Genomic DNA, 18,549 nt, shown 5'->3' with positions numbered 1-18,549 from the left:
AACAGTTTGTAGTTGTGTAGAGTAGAACATTTCCTTCTAGTCAACGTGGTGCAGAAATAAAATGTTCTTGTTCGTTCTTCTGTTTGACTTCTCTGATCTTTTGACTTGTAGTGGTAGGTTGGTTATGGTACCAGCAATTGTCATCTCGGGCTATTTAGACCGGGTTATAGTAGAATGACTGAGTTTTTGAGTCTTGGTCTAACAGGGGCAGCTCTTCTAAATTGTGACGTTGAGATATTTTGAAGCAGGATATTATGTTTCTGTGATCATGTGTAGACTTGGAGCACCGCTCAAACCTGGAGCATAACAGGTGTTCCTCCCAGTATTCAGAAAGCGGAAGAAGGCATCAGGCACGAATTCAGAAGCGTGGACATATAGTGAGAAGACGCCGCTCAAAACCAACCCAGTGCTTCAGATGTGGAAATGGCTGTGTATGACCTCAGCCAGCGCTGCTCCAGCCTCGTCCCCTGACATGTTTCACCCTGCCTACCGGCACTTGGTCACAGAGGTCACTAAGCCCGGTAGGTGGGGCAAAACGTGTTATGGGACGTGGCTGGAGCAGCGCTGGCTGAGGCTATACCCAGCCATATTCACATCTGATGCACTGGAGTGGTGTCTTACCCCACCCAGGATATTATGTTGCATTTGAAATGTGTATCTATGTCAACTAAAGCTGTAGTGTAGAACGAATATTTACAGCCATAATGCTGTTGCTTTTGAACCAAGTTTCATCTGTCATTGTATAAGCATTTCATCATGCTTGTATAACACCTAATCTATCAGTCTTCATGTGGAATGCGTATATATCATCTGCTCAGTGCAAGAACTTTGTCTAATTCTTACCATCGTTTCATTGCTCAGGTTTTCTTTGCTTCCGTACGGTCTGGTGGAAGCAGTCAAGTATATTTCATGACCCTCGGCAGGAGTTCTCTACTGAGCTGGTAATGCGTGGAAACTGCTGATACCTCCCCTACAGTCTTCATAATCTCCGTAACTTGAAATCATTTACAACTGGAGTACAACCTGCGCACTGATGATATATTTGTTCAAGATGGAGTTTGCATTCATTTAGTGGATCTTTTTTTGTTTCTAACTTAGGGGAGAAGATGAGAACTTTATTGCAGCTTGCAAAAGGCAGCTGAGGCTGCAACTCTTGTGTTCGGGTGCTGTAAACATCTGAGATTTGACAGGAACAGCAAGCTTTTACTAACTTAGACACTTCCTGTTACTTAAGTTAACTTTTACATGAGAAGTGCAAAAATCAAACCACACTAAAAGCACCCTGTCGCCATGAAAAATGGAGTTGTTTCTAACACGAGAGGGCAGACCAGGAGAACGTAACAAGCCTTTGTGATGATGCACAGCCAGGCTTACTAATATTTCAGTTATTTAATTTAGTGTTTTTTTTAATTTTGTTTATGTTGATTCTGACAAAGGAAAGTTCATATAATAAAATGTATTTATAAAATGTGAAGGGCAGCAGCTAATGTTTTTATTTTTCACCTGCACAAAGTTTTGGGCCAATGTTGTGCATTGCTGAACTTTGCCTAAGTCCATGCAAATCATTCTTTTTGACTTGTATATCCCTACAGAATGTGTCACAGTATTAGCGCTGCCTCATCCTTCTGCCTTCTTTTATTTTTTTTTTTTTTATATTATTTCCTAGATATCTGCAGTTAATGTGCACACAGTGAATCAACCTAAACTTGTACTGTAGAAAGGGAACAAAACAGGGTTGCGGAGTTGGATGTTACAGGCAAATTCCAATCAGCTTATTATTTCTCCTACCTCATTTTGGCCGATGCACAAACCCCTTTGGTGCCATGACACCTGCAGCGTTTTTGCAGACATCCTGGACACTCAAGGGCTTGACAAAGCGGTTGTCTCATTTAACTTTATAACGTTAATGACGTATAACGTGAATGTGTAATTGAATACCAAATTTGTGCCAGAATGAACTCTTTGGCTAAGTTTGTCAAAGTTGACACATTGGCACAAAATTGCTCCATGGCAGTGACAATACACAGATTAGGTCCTTTTGGGTTTCATAGGGATTTTTTTTTACAATTTAAATGCACCCTCCGTTTTACATTTATGTGTTTGATCCAAGACAGTAAGGTTTCACTTTTTGTGAAATGCAGATATAGCATCACGGGAGGTCATGTTTTAGGCTAGTTCTTTGAATTGTATAATGTAGGACAGTAGGAGGGACACAGGAGGGGTGGGCTTGTTCATGAAGGGGAGCTACATATTCCTTTTGTAAGAATGCAATGCACTAAAACAATTCTACGAATGTAGTTAACAATGCTTATTCATAACTGACATGCTGTTCCTGTGTTTAGATGTAAGATTCCCAGTTCAGAATTTTTTATTGAAAATATAAAAGTCGGCTTTATTTTCTGAGCGTTTTGACATTTGTAGTAAATGTCTGGACAGGAATAACTTTTTCGGTGGCTAACCATTCTTTACTCAAGGTTCCTGGAGTGTACAGTGGTGGTTGATGTAGCAATGCACAGTGTCATTATCATTCAACCTTTTTAAAAGACTTTTTTTTTTTTTTTTTTCCCGGTGTGGGGTACATTGTTGACAGCTGCCTTAAGCTGTTCATTTGTGAACAGTTTCTCTTTCTAATATAGACTTCTCTTCCTTTGTTTCTGCCATTGTATGAAACATTTTTTTTATTCATTTTTTTACTTTTGCTCTCGAGTGTGCAGTCCAGCTAATGAGCCAGCTTGCATTCATGCTGGTTCTGACTTAAGAATTGATACATGAGCTGGGCAGATGAAAGGACTTTTCCTAATGGAATAGTTCTCATGGTGTGAGCATTAATCTGCAGCCACCTCTTACATACATACTCATTTCCATGACATGGAAGCCTTATAACTAATGGCAGAAACATATGTTTAAATTTTTTTTTTTCCTTTCCCAGTAGTACTGAAAAGTGATTCTAATGTGTACATTTAGTTCCATTTTTGTTGTAAAGGACAGTGGACACTTAAAGTGAAGTTGTAAGCATTCTGAGTGTAGTCTAAATAACAAGTACTAATCTTCGGTTCTGTTTGGCACTTCGGCTTGTGGGAGTTCATTTCATGGGTCTTTAGGGCTGTGTTCATGGGTTTTTAACAGTGTGCCTGCCTCTGGTTGCTTGTGTACTTTGCACCTCCTGGGCAAAAACTGCTGACGTCCATCACAGAGACACTTGCATGAATGACAATACTCAGTGCAACATAAATACTGTAATCCCAGTGATATCAGTTAGTAATGACATGATTTTATCAAGCAGGAAAATCTATGTAGTTGGCACTCATGTAGAGCCTGTGCAGTAATCACAAAGCACAAGGATGGCACAGTTGGGGATTCTTGTGAGTGCATTCTTAACACCCCAATGGTCACATAATAAACCATTTTTGTTGCTGATGTTAAACCAGTCCTGTACTTAAATACTGATTAAGCCAGTTGCCCAGAAAATACTATGCTACAGAAGTGTCTTTGGTTAGAACTGCTGGATGCTCATATATAATGTTTTAACAAATTGCTCTGGAGTCCCCAAACACTGGTGTCTTCACTGTTTCTTTTTTTCTTCCAGCAAACATTATGTCCTGCAATTTTGTCATTTAAAACCAGTATTAACAGCAAAAACCACTATGTGATGATCATGGACGATATCTTTAATATCAGAAAGCAGAATACAGTTGCTCCACGGTTTAGTTAATGCATAAGAAATAATATTCTTGTATGAATTACTGAAACTGTATGACTGCAGTGTTGCTTCCCTTTTTCTGTTTTATGCACATGTTACATTGGAGAAAATGTTTACATTTTTGTTAAACTAATGTGCATCACCTATTTATGTTTTTTTTAAGTGAATTTTTGCATAATTTTAGTAATTCACATTTTGTGACCTATAACCTCAAACTTTTCTGATTAATAATAGTGCGAAAAGATAACCGTGACAAACTGCATACAATTACTAATTGTTGAACTGCAAAGCAGACTGGTGTCAAGTAAACATTCTCAGACATTTTGCAGTGCTATCTAACTTATGTCTACTGTGTTTCATGGAAATTCCTATTTTCCCCATTTTTCCTTAAATAAAATAAAAATTACACCTATGGTTATGTGGACTACATTTTTTTTGAGATGGGGACAACATTATAATTTAGCTTTTTTTTTTTTTAATATTACAGTTTTGTAGGTTTAATGCTATTGTAAATTTTGATGGTTTGAGTGTTCACTACTTCTGGCCACTAGAGGCTGGTACATTTACTACACTCTCATTGGAATTGGAATATCTTTTCAGACATGATCACACACTACACATTTACTGCACGGTGTTCATGCACCGTCATTTTAGAATTCCCCACACAAATATATTGACGGTGTAATGTACACAATCAACGAATAATTTAATAGATCACAAATATAAAGTGCTGTTGCCTTGGGACTGAAAAAAATGGCCACCAATGAGTGATTCTACTTCTTCATGAAAAAGTCATCTCATTGTGGAAATGGAAATGTCAAAATAGTTTGTTTTTGTGTTAGTTTTTTTTAACAATATTTTCCCAAGTCATCCTCCAGGATGGTCACATGAGAGAGGTGGGCTCCACCTCCTGCAGGAAACACAAGTACATACAAGTTTAAAAAAAAGGCCTCTGTAGGCTGGCCCTTCAGTTCTTGTGTTTCCTGCGTCCTGCAAACACCGGCACTGGAGGGGGACACGCATCCCCAGTTTGTTATTTTTTTAGACCGCTTTTATTCAGGACAGGTGTCTCTGGATACCTCCTTTACTCCCCCTGTGCTCAAGCTGACAAGGCAGTCAGTCACAGGCATACACTGGGAGGGAAGGAGGACTCGGGGAGTACAGGAACTTCCACAAACTCCAACCGAGACAGAACCTCCCCCAACACCCTTGCACCAGAAGATGAGGGTGACAAGAGAGGAGGGGGGTTCTATCTTTTCCACCATCCTTTAGATTAAGTGCAGGATGGGGGAAGAGCCAGGGGGTACACTCACCATTGCGATGATCAGGAGTTCCTAAAGTCGGGCTGCACCTTCCGCTAGTTTCCCTAGCCATTAGGCAGGCTCGTGCAGGGGGTGGGGGGCACCAGGAGTTCTGCTTCTTACCCCCCGTAGCATGCCAAACAGTCCGCTTCCGGCATGTACATTCGATTCCTGGACGCCGAGGCGGTAGTGACATCGGCAAGATGGCGCTGCGGCTGGAAGTGGAGCGCCGGGCATCTTGGGAAAGGGCTGCAAGGCCGCAGATGGCTGCGGCCATGCTGGGTATATGCAGAGGGGCGTAACAGGGCAGCCTGGGCCTCTGAGGTCACATTATATGCGCCCATTCGTAGCAATGGCAGCAGCGACAGCAGCCGGAGTACACTGGCGTGCTCCTTCCCCTCCAGGCGGTCAACATGGTGGAGGATCAAGGGCCCCTAACAGAGGCTGTGGAGCTCCATAGGAAGGGAGGAGAAGGCCTGGGCACCAGAGGCTTAGGGACCTAGGGACAGCAGCAGCAAACCCCCGGGCTCACGCTCTCTCGCTCTGCTGTTGTCTCCCCTGCAGATGTATTAGGAAAATAGTTAATGAGGAGACAAAACCTCTGGCAAAGGATCTACTCGAATTCAAAAAAGAAATTATATCCATGCTCAAATCACTATGAGCAGCCATTGGCTAGATGAAAGGGGGGGAACGGCCAATCACCTCATCTCAGGACCCCAAGAGCGAGTGACAAAGAGAAAACTAGGAACGCTCTCCCCCAGCCACGGATGAGTTCCTCGGATTCAGATTCGGAGGAAGAAGGGGAACTTCTATACCAGACTCCGATGACGAAGCAGGCCACAATGGAAACTCAGAAAATTTCCAAACATCTGTTTCCGGCAGAGGAGCTCTTAAAAGCAATTTACATAATGGAAGAAATTGAGGAAACCTAGCCCGTGGGCTCAGTCCGGGACAGGCTGTACAGAAGGCTCAAGGAAAGGAAACAAAGAACTTTCCTGATCCACCAATCTATTAAAGGTATTGTAGATTTGGAATTGGAAAACAAGCTGTTTTTCCCAAAAGCCCCGAAGTGAAGATTTCCATTTGACGAACAGCAAAGAAATCTCAAAGTGCCTGAAACTGGAATCATCCTTGGCCAAGGTGTCAAAGAGATCAGACCTTTCATTTGAAGACATGGGTCAGCTAAAAGACCTGATGGACAAAAAAAATGGAGGTTGCACTGCGGAGAGCATATGAGGCAGGAGCAGCGGGGCTTCAGTCCAGCTTAGCTAACACTTGCGTGGCCAGAAATGTCTCTTTTGGCTGGAACAACTCTGGGGTCACCTGGAAAAGGTCCCAGGGGCAGAGGAAGCCTTGTATTCCCTTCTGCTGATGGAGAAAGGGGTGGCATATGTAGCCGACGCTTCTGTGGAAGCGGTAAGAATCTCGGCAAGGTACCACTGGTTTGGTCAATGTGGCCAGAAGGGCCTTATGGCTAAAGACCTGGGAGGGAGACTATGCATCCAAAAATAAATTATGCAACATCCCCTTTGACAACGACCTACTGTTTGGGCCCGAACTCAGAAAAGTCCTGGAGAGGTTGGCAGATAAAACCAAGGGGTTCTCCTTCAGAAAAATGAAACAGAAAGATTTTTTTTTTTAGTCGCCACAGGCGATAAACTCAAATGAGAAACTACAGACCCAACGAAGATGGGTCTTCAACAAAAGCAAAGGGAAGACTAATGTTTTGTTTCCCAGCTGTGCATTCACCAACAAACCCCAATTACGCCAGCAGTGAGGTGGGAGTGAGGCTATTGCACTTCCTCTCTCAATAGCGAGTGTTCTGCTAAAACCATTTTATCCTACAGATATTTGTGCAGGGATAGAAAATAGAATTTACAGCGAGATCTCCGACCAAGTTCTGAGCCACGACTGTTCCAGCTTCCTCACATCAAAGCATACCTAGGAAGGAAGCGATCATGGAATTACTGAAAGAAAAGGAGATAATGGAGATATATCCCTACCATCGCACTTCGGGATTCTACTCCCAGGTGTTTCTAAGGGCAAAACCTTCAGGCAGATACCGCCTAATCCTGAACCTAAAAAACCTGAACAAGTACGTTTTCTACAGGAAGTTCAAGATGGAAACAATGTTCTTCTACTTCCAGAGGCAGCCTACCTAGTAACCCTCAACCTAAAGGACACTTAACTTCATGTCCCAATCCATCCCAGCCACCAGAATTATTTGAGATTCGCCATGGGGGGTTGAAGCTCCACATTTTCAGTATCAAGCTCTCCCATTCGGCATTTCGTCAGCTCCGTGATTTTTCACCAAAATTGTGTCAAGGTCATGCAAGAGCTCAGACCGAGGGGGGGTCCAGATAGTGTCGCATCTGGACGACTTCCTGATCTACAGTCAGACATAAGAGTAGGTTCTCATGAGCCTACAAATGACTGAACATTTCCTTACCCATTTGGGATGGAAAAATCAATTTAGAAAAGTCAAACAGAACCTTGTCTCAACTGGCTACATTCCTGGGCTACATAATCGGCATGACTACACAGAAGATCATCCTTCCAGGAGACAAGATGGCAAAGATAATCAGCGCGCCAGAACAATTGAGAACCTCAAAGGAAGAAATGAGAAGGGCCATAATGTCACTTTTGGGGCTTATGTCTTCCTTGATACCAGCAGTACAATGGGGCCAGTTACACATGAGAGCCCTACAGTGCCATCTCTGACACCCTGGCAAATGGCAGACTATGGCTTCCGCCAGTTCAAATCGGAGTTACCACAGATGCAAGTGCGTCTGGATGGGGGGCTCATATAGGGCAACAGGTCAGACAAGGGACCTGGAAACCAATAATGTCAGAAGTCTCGAATTTAAAAACTGACGGCGATACTAAAAGCATTACTTGCCTTCCAGGAGTCAGTAGTGGGGAAGCATGTCCAGATATTATCGGACAACGTCACCACAGTGGCATACATCAACCACCAAGGGGGCACAAGGTTGAGACCCCCTCATGAGGATGGCGCATGACCTTCTCTCATGGGCGGAAATTCACTTGTTATCCCTGACAGTGGTACACATCAAAGGGACAAATACACTAGCGGATCTTCTCAGCTGAAGACAGCTGGATCCAGCAGAGTGGGAATTGAATCACAAAATGTTTTCATTACTTTCTTAAAGTGGGGTTTTCCGGAGGTCGACCTTTTTGCCATGGCAAAAAACAAGAAGGTGGCAAGGTTTTTTTTTCCCTAAAAGGGGAGGAAGACTCGCTAGGGGTGGACTCCCTAGGATTTCTGTGGAGGTTCAACCTAAGGCTACGCCTTTCCACCGGTACAACTTCTTCCCAGAACGATAAAGACTTGAATTGAGAAGGTTAGGGTAATCCTACTGGCACCCCTTTGGCCAAAGAGATTATGGTTTATGGCACTAAAGAAGATGGCAGAGGAAGACCCCTGAATTCTACTGAACCAGGACAACCTTCTCTGGCAGTTGGGAGCATGCCACCTACAACTTCAAACTCTGAAATTGACAGCGTGGATTTTGAATGGTGCATTCTACTGAACAAAGGTCTCTCTGCTAAAGTAGTGGTGACGCTCCTCCAAAACTGAAAACCACTAACAAAAGAAGATATATGGGGAAAGTTTGGAAAAAGTACACAGCAAACATGTACCCAAAAACAGAAATCAGCAAGATGTGGGCACATTGCTGGACTTTCTTCTTGAGGGGGAAGAATCTGGCTTGGCGGTAAGCATGCTCAAAGTGCACGCTGCGGGACTGTCTATTTGTGACACACTGCTGAGTGAGGATCCTCTAGTCCAGGGATACGCAATTAGCGGACCTCCAGCTGTTGCAAAACTACAAGTCTCTGCCTCTGGGTGTCCATGCTTGTGGCGGTCAGTCTTGCTATGCCTCATGGGACTTGTAGTTCTGCAACAGCTGGAGGTCTGCTAATTGCGTATCTATGCTCTAGTAAACGGTTCTTCAAGTCCATCTCAAACTGCCCCAGTGAAGGTATTAAAGTAGATGTAAACCCACAATGTTTTTTTAATTAATGCTTGCACCTTGTACAGTATAGGATTTCATGTCATCTGGGCCCAGTCTTGCCACAAAGAGTTAATCCAGCTCTGAGCAGTCCTCTTATCTTTTTTCAGTGAGATAAAAACTGACAAACACACAGAAATTGGAGTCAGTTATTCCCCCTTGTTATGAGTGACAGGTGATTTACATATCATGCACAAGCCTGAGAGAGAGGCATTCCTTGTACTTTAGATCCCCTCCTCCTTTCTTCCCCAGCTCTCCCAGGATTGGCTGCTCCACACCTCAGCATGATTGGGCATGCTGAAGTCATGTGGGGGCTTTTCTGGGTTTTGACTGGATGTTAGTGACCATAGCAGAAGTTCAGTGTAAGAAATACACAGGAGAAAATGCATGTTGACAAGAGGAGTGTATAGGTGGCCGGGGTGTCTGACATCAAGACTCCACCCACGAGCTCCGGACAACAGACCCACCCACATAATCTACATTTTTTTCGGGTCTCATAACAGACAGAAGGTAGACTTTTGACAGGTAAGGATACATGCAGGAGGCATATATATCCTTATAGATAACCACTATGGCAGTAGTTTAGAAAGGATGAGAGTGGGTTTACATCCACTTTAAGGTAGCCCCTTGGGACCTCTCCCTGGTGCTCAAGGCCCTAACCCAGGGGCCTTTTCAGCTACTCTTGTACATTTCATTAAAATACCTAACAGTGAAAATGGCTTTCGTAGTTAACACATCAGCTAGGCGCATACGTGAACTCAAGGCCCTCTTCATAAAAACCTTTTTTCACAATCTTTCCAGATAAGTTAGTCCTCAGGCCAGACCTGTTTCTCCCCAAAGTCACCTCACCATTCCATCAGCCACAAGAGGTCATGTTGCCATTCTTCTGCCAGAACCTATCCAACCAGGGGGAGAAAGCATTTGCGACTTTGGATGTAAGGAGGTGCGTCCTCCACTACCTGGACACCATTAAACCATTCAGGAAGGCACTACACCCCTTCACTTCGTTCAGAGGCATTCACAAAGGAAAACCAGCATCCAAGAATTCCATAGGTAGATGGATCAGGATGGCGATTACAGAAGCTTACGCTTCTCAAAACCAAGTCAATCCGCCAAACCTAAAAGCGCACTCTACGTGCTCAATTGCTACTTTCTGGCCAGGGAATGCTGGGGCCTCCATCGAGCAGATCTGCCAAGCAGCCATCTGGTCCAGTGACTCCACCTTTGTGAAGCACTACAGGATTGATTTGGTCTCCGCCCCAGGCCTGACCTTTGGTCGAAAGGTCCTGCAAGCAGTAGTCCCACCCTAGGTATGAATCTTGGGGGTCTCATGCGACCATCCTGGAGGATGACTTGGGAGAGCTAGAGTTATTACCTGATGGTAACTCCTTTTCCAGGAATCTTCCAGACATCACCCTTACTGATGGAAGATATCAAGTTGCATATATCAGAACGTTCGTATTTGTCAGCAAGGCAATCTTTGTACAACTGAAGGGCCAGCCTAGGGAGGCCTTTTCTTTAAACTTGCATGTGCTTGTGTTTCTTGCAGGAGGTGGTGACCATCCTGGAAAAGGAGTAATCAGGTAATAACTCCTAGCTTTTATGTACCAAAAAAAAATCACAACACGGGACAAGGAGCCTTCCTAAAACAAGAAGTATGAACATGTCGTCATTTCCATCAGAAAGAAAAAACATTACACTGAGGTTACACGTTATTAAAAAAAAAAAAAGTAAAAGTTTAGCAGTTAAAAGCTCCTGCTCTTCCTCTATCCACCATAGGATATTTTCTTCTCCTAATATGGACATACGTTCAATAATATAACTAAACTAAAACTATTTCCGAAGCTGGTTGTGTCTGCACATGTGCAGGGATAGATGAACAAACTAATAAGCAGTCATATGGTAAAATTCAAAGTGTACAAGTACATACGGTGCTCCTAGGAGAAGTGCAAAGTCCCTTGGTCCATTGGAACTTTTATCTGTATCTGTAGACCATCAACAGGGTAAAGGAATGGATGAGGCAAAATAGATGGAAGGATGGCTGAACAGGGGAAAGGATCGAGACTGGAACCTCTGCCGTTACCGCAGAAGATCTGGGTAGGATCACCTCAATTTCAAAGAAAACAAACCGCAGGCTGCTGAAGTCAGTATCAAATAAACACTTTATTAAAATAAGCAGCACACTTACATTGAAGTTAGCATGAAACAGCATGGATAGGGAACATCTGAGACCAAGCAGCTGTGATCAGTGTGAGGCCGTAGGCATTACTGAGCAAACCGAGACCAAGGAAGATAGGGGAGCTAGCCAGCTTAAAATATAAATATTAGCGGCGGCGTTCTAGGCTGCACACGAGGATGACCTTTTTCAAAATGCCTGATGGATGTTTCGAGAGGGGGTGTGCATGGCACGTTTTCAGGGACTTTGCCCTTTTTTTTCAAATGCATCTGGATGCTGCTGCTGATATCCATACCTTGAGCTGGCTGGCTCCCTGTCACCCTTGGTCTCTGTTTGCTCAGTGATGCCTACAGCCTCACACTGATAACAGCTGCTTGGTCCCGGCTGTTCCCTATCCATGCTGTTTCATGCTAACTTCTATGTAAGTGTGCTGCTTATTTTAAAAAAGGGTTTTTATTTGATACTGACTTCAGCGGCCTGCTGTTTGTTTTCTTCTACGTATGGTAAAATTCCAAGGTATCCTGTGTCACTCTGGGTCTCTACTGTGGAAACAATTCTTAGTTTGCAGAGGTTTCTCCAGTGATATAAGTAAGAACTTTGAAAATAAGTGTAATGATGAGACAGAACACAATGGCTTTCAAAGGGGTTTAAGTTTTCCTAATATTTTGAAGCTATTTCAAGCTACTAGGTATGGTGTGCAAAACCTATGAAATAAACCGTTATGTAATCACTTTTCTTGCACTAGGACCAGGAGAAATATTCAGTACAGTAGTTGACACCCTAGAAAGTTTAACATCTCATCAGGATATACACAGAAAAATGATTCAAGCTTGAAAGCAAAAAAAAAACAAAAAACATCAATTTGATTGTTTTCGATCGGGTTTGCACCTATGCCCAATTCTCCTTTTATCAGTGAAAGCAACCATGTATTGATCATACTGCCCATTTAGTTCAACTGACTTCTTAAACATGCAAGTATTAGTCAATGATTGTATATTTATATATATATATATATATGGTCTGTATTGCAAAACAGAAAGTAGTCAGACCTTATGGCACATTTGGAGCTGTGCTTTTTCCCTAGGATCAAACCACATGAGCTGTGAAGTAAATGAGGATTGTTAAAACAAGAGGAATACCGTACATCCAACTTCTAATGTAGAAAGTCCATCAACACGAATACTCCGAGAGACTTCCACTACACGGCTGCTTGGATACAGACTTCACCTAAGATTTGCTATGGCATAGAACAGAACAAATAATTTCTTGTTATGCTGTTTAACTTGTTATTGTGCTATATAAAAAAGGACATCTTTACCTTGTGGATTCTATTTGTAGCATACTCATACTGTTTATGTAGTTTTATAGTTGTTTGCCACCCAAAATGTAAATGGTTTATTGAGGACAGTGTTATACAAAATCTTGTATAACAGAAATGGGGTTGACGAGCATATTAGGCCACCAGATTCATAGCTCCCAACTGTCCCTGATTTGGAGGGACTGTCCCTGATTTGGAGCAACGTCCCTCTGTCCCTCATTCCTCCTCATTTGTCCCTCATTTTGGTTTCATCTGATTTCTAAATTGCTGCATTTGTAAAAGCCAATGTAAAGGAATAGTAATAGTAAAAAAGCACTTGTGGGTTTAACCAATTTTGTTTTTTTTGTACAATTCTCCTTTAAGGGGCGTGGCAGGGGGTGTGTCCTATGCTTGCATACTTTTGCTGATAGGTGTCTCTCATTACCATCTCAAAAAGTTGGGAGGTATGCTGACTGTCCCTGGCCCCGCCCTTTTCATTGATTAGATTTTAGTTCTTTCAATCATGGAGGCTCAGCATCACACATACATAGCTCCTAACTGTCCCTGATTTCGAGGGACTGTCCCTGATTTGGAACAAAGTCCCTCTGTCCCTCTTTCCTCATTTGTCCCTCATTTTGGTCTGATCCATATAGTTGTATATAAAATGCACTTTTTATCTTTCAAAAAGTGTTTCCCAGTGCTAAACCTTTCATCCAAATTCTAAATTGCTGTATTTGTACATTTTAAAAGCCAATATAAAGGAATAGTAGTGGTAAAAAAAAAAGTCCTTGTGTATTTCATTACCCTTTTTTTTGGTTAATTGTCCTTTTAAGAGGGTGTATCACGGGGTGTGTCCTATGCCTACATACGTTTTCTAGTAGGTGTCCCTCATTCCCACCTCAAAATGTTGGGAGGTATGCAGATGTAGTATACAACATTCACGGGCCCAGAACAAAAATCTTTTCAGTATGGACTTATATACTGCGATTTAGGTTAATGTTACTTTTTATGGTTTGACCAAAGTTATGTAGGAATCGCCTTATGTTTTCCTTGACTTTGTAAGGGCATCAAGCATTCCTTGCTAACCTCACTTTTCAAGTTTGTGGGTTTCCTTGAACTTGAGGTGAGTGCCCACTTCATATAATAAACAAAGTAGAGAAATCAAATCATGCACAATGCATTCCAGTTAAACCATGGAAATGAAGTTATAGCTTTTTATAGTTATTCCTTTTAGCAATGCAACAGTCAAAAATGAGCATGTAGATTTCAAGGTGGTTCTGTGCTCAACATCCTGTCACGTGGAATCGGGCAACATAAGGTGCCAGCTGTTACATTCCCAAGCTCACCCAATGCCTGATCTATTATCGGAGCACTGAATTCCAGTGCAAATTTCTGCTTTTTGAAATGGCAGGCCCCCCACCCCCTCTTCCCCTTCTGCAATTTGGTGGGGATGGCGATTGACCCCTCGAATAAAGGGCTACTTTTAGGAGGTCAAAGATTCTTATGGGTGACCCAAAGTACTGGTTCTTTGGCTGGGTGAAGCAGAGAATGTGGAGGTCCCAATCGCTGGCCTGTCCTGAAAATGCTAGCGACCTCTCATGCAAATTCTATAGCTTCGGTAATTTCCGAGTCCCCACCTGGAATTGGATGGATATATATATATATATAGCTAGATAGATCAAGCATCCTGATTTTTTTTTCATCTGCATGTATAGGGCGAGCGACCAATTAAGCAAATCCAGAGACTGCTAGGTGACTAGTATTCTTAGTTACATCTGTATTTCTTTTAGTTTTTTTTTTCACATACTTGAAAATACAGAATTAAATCTATTTTCTTACTGGAAGGGATGAAGGCTTATATCCTCTTTGTAGGGTTCTGTGAACTTGACACATATGCTGGTCCCTGCCACAGAGAATCATGGCTATCTTTTTTCTCCAGCTTAGTGCATACATAAAGGCACAGATAATATTGCTGGATGCTGCTGCTTCAGAGGATGTAAATACAGGACAATTTGTCTGGGGTCTGTGGCCATATTCAGTGGCCTCACTAGGGTTGGTGTCACCTGGTGCAGTAAGTCATGGTCTCTGGGCTTGTGTCACCCGGGTGCGGGCCACATCCCCCATAGCGATACCACTGGCTATATTGCATAATTTGCTGAAAAGTGTCGGGGAGGAGGTCTGAATATGGGATTTGTTACTGAAGTGAATTGAGGCAGGTGTATGAAAAGTGAGAGGTTGGCCATAAAGTGATTGAAAAACGGCCAGTTCAGCAGGGACCAGCTGAATTTTAATCTGTGTGTGGCAGACCCAAATTGACAGACGTTGAGAATTTGATTGAATTCTGTTGAAATGGACATGTTCTTGCAGCCGCTGATCAGTGTATTCTGATAGCGGCAGGTATAGCTGTCAGAATAGAATGTCCCTTTCCTTCATCAACCAGCCCGCTGGCTGGCCACGTGTATGGCCTGCTTACGAACAAAATGGACAAAGGTTAAGGAGCAGCTGTTGCCTAAGATTTTTGTTTCATTTTAAGATACCTTTTTTTTGCACGGGTTTTTACAGATCATTTGCGATAAGTTGTGGTATGTTGATTCAAGGATGACTACAAATTTCCTAATAGGCTATGTCTGAATCAAGTTCATACTATGGGAATGCTTTGCGACTCACTTGATATACCAGACAGTGTCATGTCACAATGCCTTGTTGTGTAAATAAAGCTCTTTCTTCACTGTCGCATTTTCTGCGTATGTTCCTTTCTAGAAGGAAATTCCAAATTTATTATACTTGTATTTAGTTTTGTAATATTTACTGTGAAAATTTTTAACAGTTCTTTTTTCTGCAACGTATGATTGGTACAGCTGAAGAAAAGTAATACTATGTGAAACACCTGTTTCCTGTCATTTCTTAGGAAGGATTTTTCTGGCTACACTTAGGCTGAGTTCACATATATACGAATTGGATGCGGTTTTAACCGCATCCAATTTGCAAAACATGTAAATGTGACTGGCTTTCAATAGAGCCAGTTCACACATGTCCGGATGGCCGTGGTGCGGTTTTAAAAAGGGTCCTGTGCGTTTTTCAGTCCGGTTCAGCAGCCAATTCACAGAAAAATTTGCCCCTGAATCAGAAATGCTCTGGACTGCAAGCCGCAGCCTGACATGTGTGAACCCAGCCTTGTGCACTAAAATTTGCATCAACAGTCTCCTTAAGAAATAAATGCTCCAATCCTTTGCAGCCAAGGAAGCTGCCATCTTTGCCTCTGTTTCAGCTGCAGTTGTCATGGTGGTGCACATGTAATCCGTTATGACACTGGCAATTTGATGGCTTGACAGTTCGGTTGTGAGCCAACATAACACAGTGACCTCCATTGGCTTCCAGGTCCTCTGCTGTATGACTGGCCTAATGCATTGTGAACACAGATCAGGCGCTCAGCACAGGTTGAGCGGTGACTTCATGCTTTCTACCTTGCCCAATTAGAGAATGTTTTGCATTCATTCAGAAAATGAAAAGCATTCTCTGAATGTTGCCCGTGCTGAGCGGCCATTCTCCTGTTTTCACCAGGCCAGCGACTCGCAGGACCTGGCAGCAAGTGAAGATCACTGACGTTACGGTGCGTACTTCAGTGTTTTCCAGCTTTCAGGGGCATCCGCCAAGTATGGTAAATAGAGCCTTTGCTAAAAATGTTGAAAATGACACAAATATGTATTTTTACAAAGTCTGCTGCTTCAGTGTTTTTAGATATTTTTGTCAGATGTTTCTATTGTACACTGAAGTATAATTACAAGCATTTCATAAGTCAAAGGCTTTTATTGACAATTACATTAAAGCGACGTCGGCACCCCAGCCGATGTTTTCGTCAGGTGCTGCTGCCGGGAAAGGAACCCTTCAGTAAAGCCTTGCACGCGAAGCACGCTGTGTTCTCTTATTGGCTCGGCAGCATTGGGATGGAGGCCAAACTTCTGACATACCTGGCCGCAACGGCATTAGACGGAAGTGGGGACAGGGTACCCACTTTCCCCCTAAAAGTGCCATATATGGTACCAGAGGGAGGGAGGAAGCAGATAAGCAAAATTTCCACTTTTGGGTGGAATTGCACTTTAAGTTTGTGCAAAGAGTCAATATTTGCAGTGGTGAACCTTTAGTTTTCAAGACCTCTGCAATTCAACCTGGCATGCTGTCAATCAACTTCTGGGCCACATCCTGACTGATGGCAGCCCATCCTTGCATAATCAATGCTTGAAGTTTGGGGGGGGGGGGTTTGGTTCACCCGCCACTTGAGGATTGACCATAAGTTCTCAATGGGATTAAGGTCTGGGAAGTTTCCTGGCCATGGGCCCACATATTTTGAGGTTTTGTTCCCCAAGCCACTTAGTTTTCAGTTTTGCCTTATGGTAAGGTACTCAATCAAGCTGGAAAAGCCATTGTTCCTCACCAAACTGTTCTTTGAAGGTTGGGAGAAGTCGCTCTCGGAGGATGTTTTTGTACCAGTGGCGGCCCATCCATACGGGGCGCAGGGTTGGACTTGTGTCTTTTTTTAACCTCACCTACTATGTAAGGGGCGCTGCCCCCCTAATCCATGTGCCAAGCCCCTAATCTACATGCAGGGTGCCAGACGCATGGTTTTCAATGGAGTTTTAATGATTAATTGGCTTCAAAAAAGGGTGGGCTCATGGCACAGAGCACTGCTCCCTGAGCCCACCCAGTTGTGTGACAATAGCGAATTTAATATTCACTATTGTCTTCCTGATTCTCCTCCCAGCCAATCGGGTCTCAGGACCCACTTCTTGTTTGGCCGGGCGGAGAAGCAATGGCCCCGGAAGAGGAGAAGCAGTCCTACCCCTGATCCTCCTCATCTGCCTCCTAAGGTAAGGAGAGATCACAGGCTCAACCACAAGCTCTCTATCCCAGAGATTGTCAAGGTCTTCAGTTTATTTAGGGATATTATTTGCTCTGTGAGCCCCCAGAGGAGGGAGGAGCTGGATCTTTACCTCCTATGCGGTAGTGGAGTTGGGTCAGACGTACAGGGGGTCAGCGTTTTACGACTATCATTGTTCCTTTTCCGCTGCCATATTTGCTTAACATTAGGTGGAGCAGTCTGGAGTAACATTGATACAGAACTATTTTGCTGGGCTAAGGTCGCCAGTTTGTGTGACATACCAGTTGTACTCGCTAATGGTGCCCCAACACCGATCTTCCTGTTCTACCAGGTACATCCAGGGCTTTCCCAAGTTTACTTTTGGCTCCAGCTCATTCTGCTTCATTCGACAAGTTAGGTTGACCGATTCATTTTTTAGAGAAGTCACAGATTTGCACCAACTTTAACCATGGCACATGCAACTATAGTCAGTGCTGTCTTTTACATGTGTGTGCCAGCTGTTACAGGGCTCACCCGAAGTTGGCCTGTTCACTTAAGCAGAGCAAGGGCACATGACTAAGCCACATTAACAAGCTTATTTGGCCTCTCATCCTTCACCCGGGTTGTCCGTTTTTTGTGGAGGGTTTCACAGGGGGGTTCCACACAGGGTTTATGTCTTTACCTTTATGCACGTTTGAATGTCAGAATTTGAGATCATTAGCCGCAAACATGGAGGCGGTAGATTTGCTGCTCCAGTTCGAGCTGGATAAGGGGTTTGTTATAGGACCTTTTTCTACACCACCTTTCCAGAGTTGGAGGGTCAACCTCCTTGGTTTGGTAAGGGAGAAACTTTCAAATAAACTATGTTTAACCACTTGCCGACCGCCTCACAAAGATATACGTTGGCAGAATGGCACGGGCAGGCAGAATCACGTACCTGTAAAAAAAAATTTTTTTCATATAAACAAAAAGTGTCAGAAAGGGCTTTGTCTTCAAGTGGTTAGAAGAGTGGGTGATGTGTGACATAAGCTTCTAAATGTTGTGCATAAAATGCCAGGACAGTTCAAAACCCCCCCAAATGACCCCATTTTGGCTGTCAAGCTCCTTCCAATTCTGCCATTGCTCTGGCAGTGGCATGGGATAAAGTGGAGGGGTCTGTATTACTCCGCTACTAAGCTTACCTTTGGAT

At 43.3% G+C, this 18,549-nt stretch overlaps 1 protein-coding gene across 1 annotated transcript in view; it reads left to right on the top strand.

Moving 5' to 3' along the window:
• Positions 1-4,112, top strand: part of MAP4K4 (mitogen-activated protein kinase kinase kinase kinase 4) — a 131,921-nt gene extending 127,809 nt beyond the window's left edge. Inside the window, exon 31 of the mRNA XM_073614774.1 lies at positions 862-4,112. Within this exon, the coding sequence (XP_073470875.1) occupies positions 862-945 (84 nt within the window). The 3' untranslated portion in view covers positions 946-4,112. The remainder of the gene's footprint in view (positions 1-861) is intronic.
• Positions 4,113-18,549: the final 14,437 nt, after the last annotated feature.

Source organism: Aquarana catesbeiana, linkage group LG02 (assembly GCF_042186555.1).
Source record: "Aquarana catesbeiana isolate 2022-GZ linkage group LG02, ASM4218655v1, whole genome shotgun sequence".
NCBI classification, from domain to species: Eukaryota; Metazoa; Chordata; class Amphibia; order Anura; family Ranidae; genus Aquarana; species Aquarana catesbeiana.
This window is presented reverse-complemented; position numbering and strand designations above follow the sequence as displayed.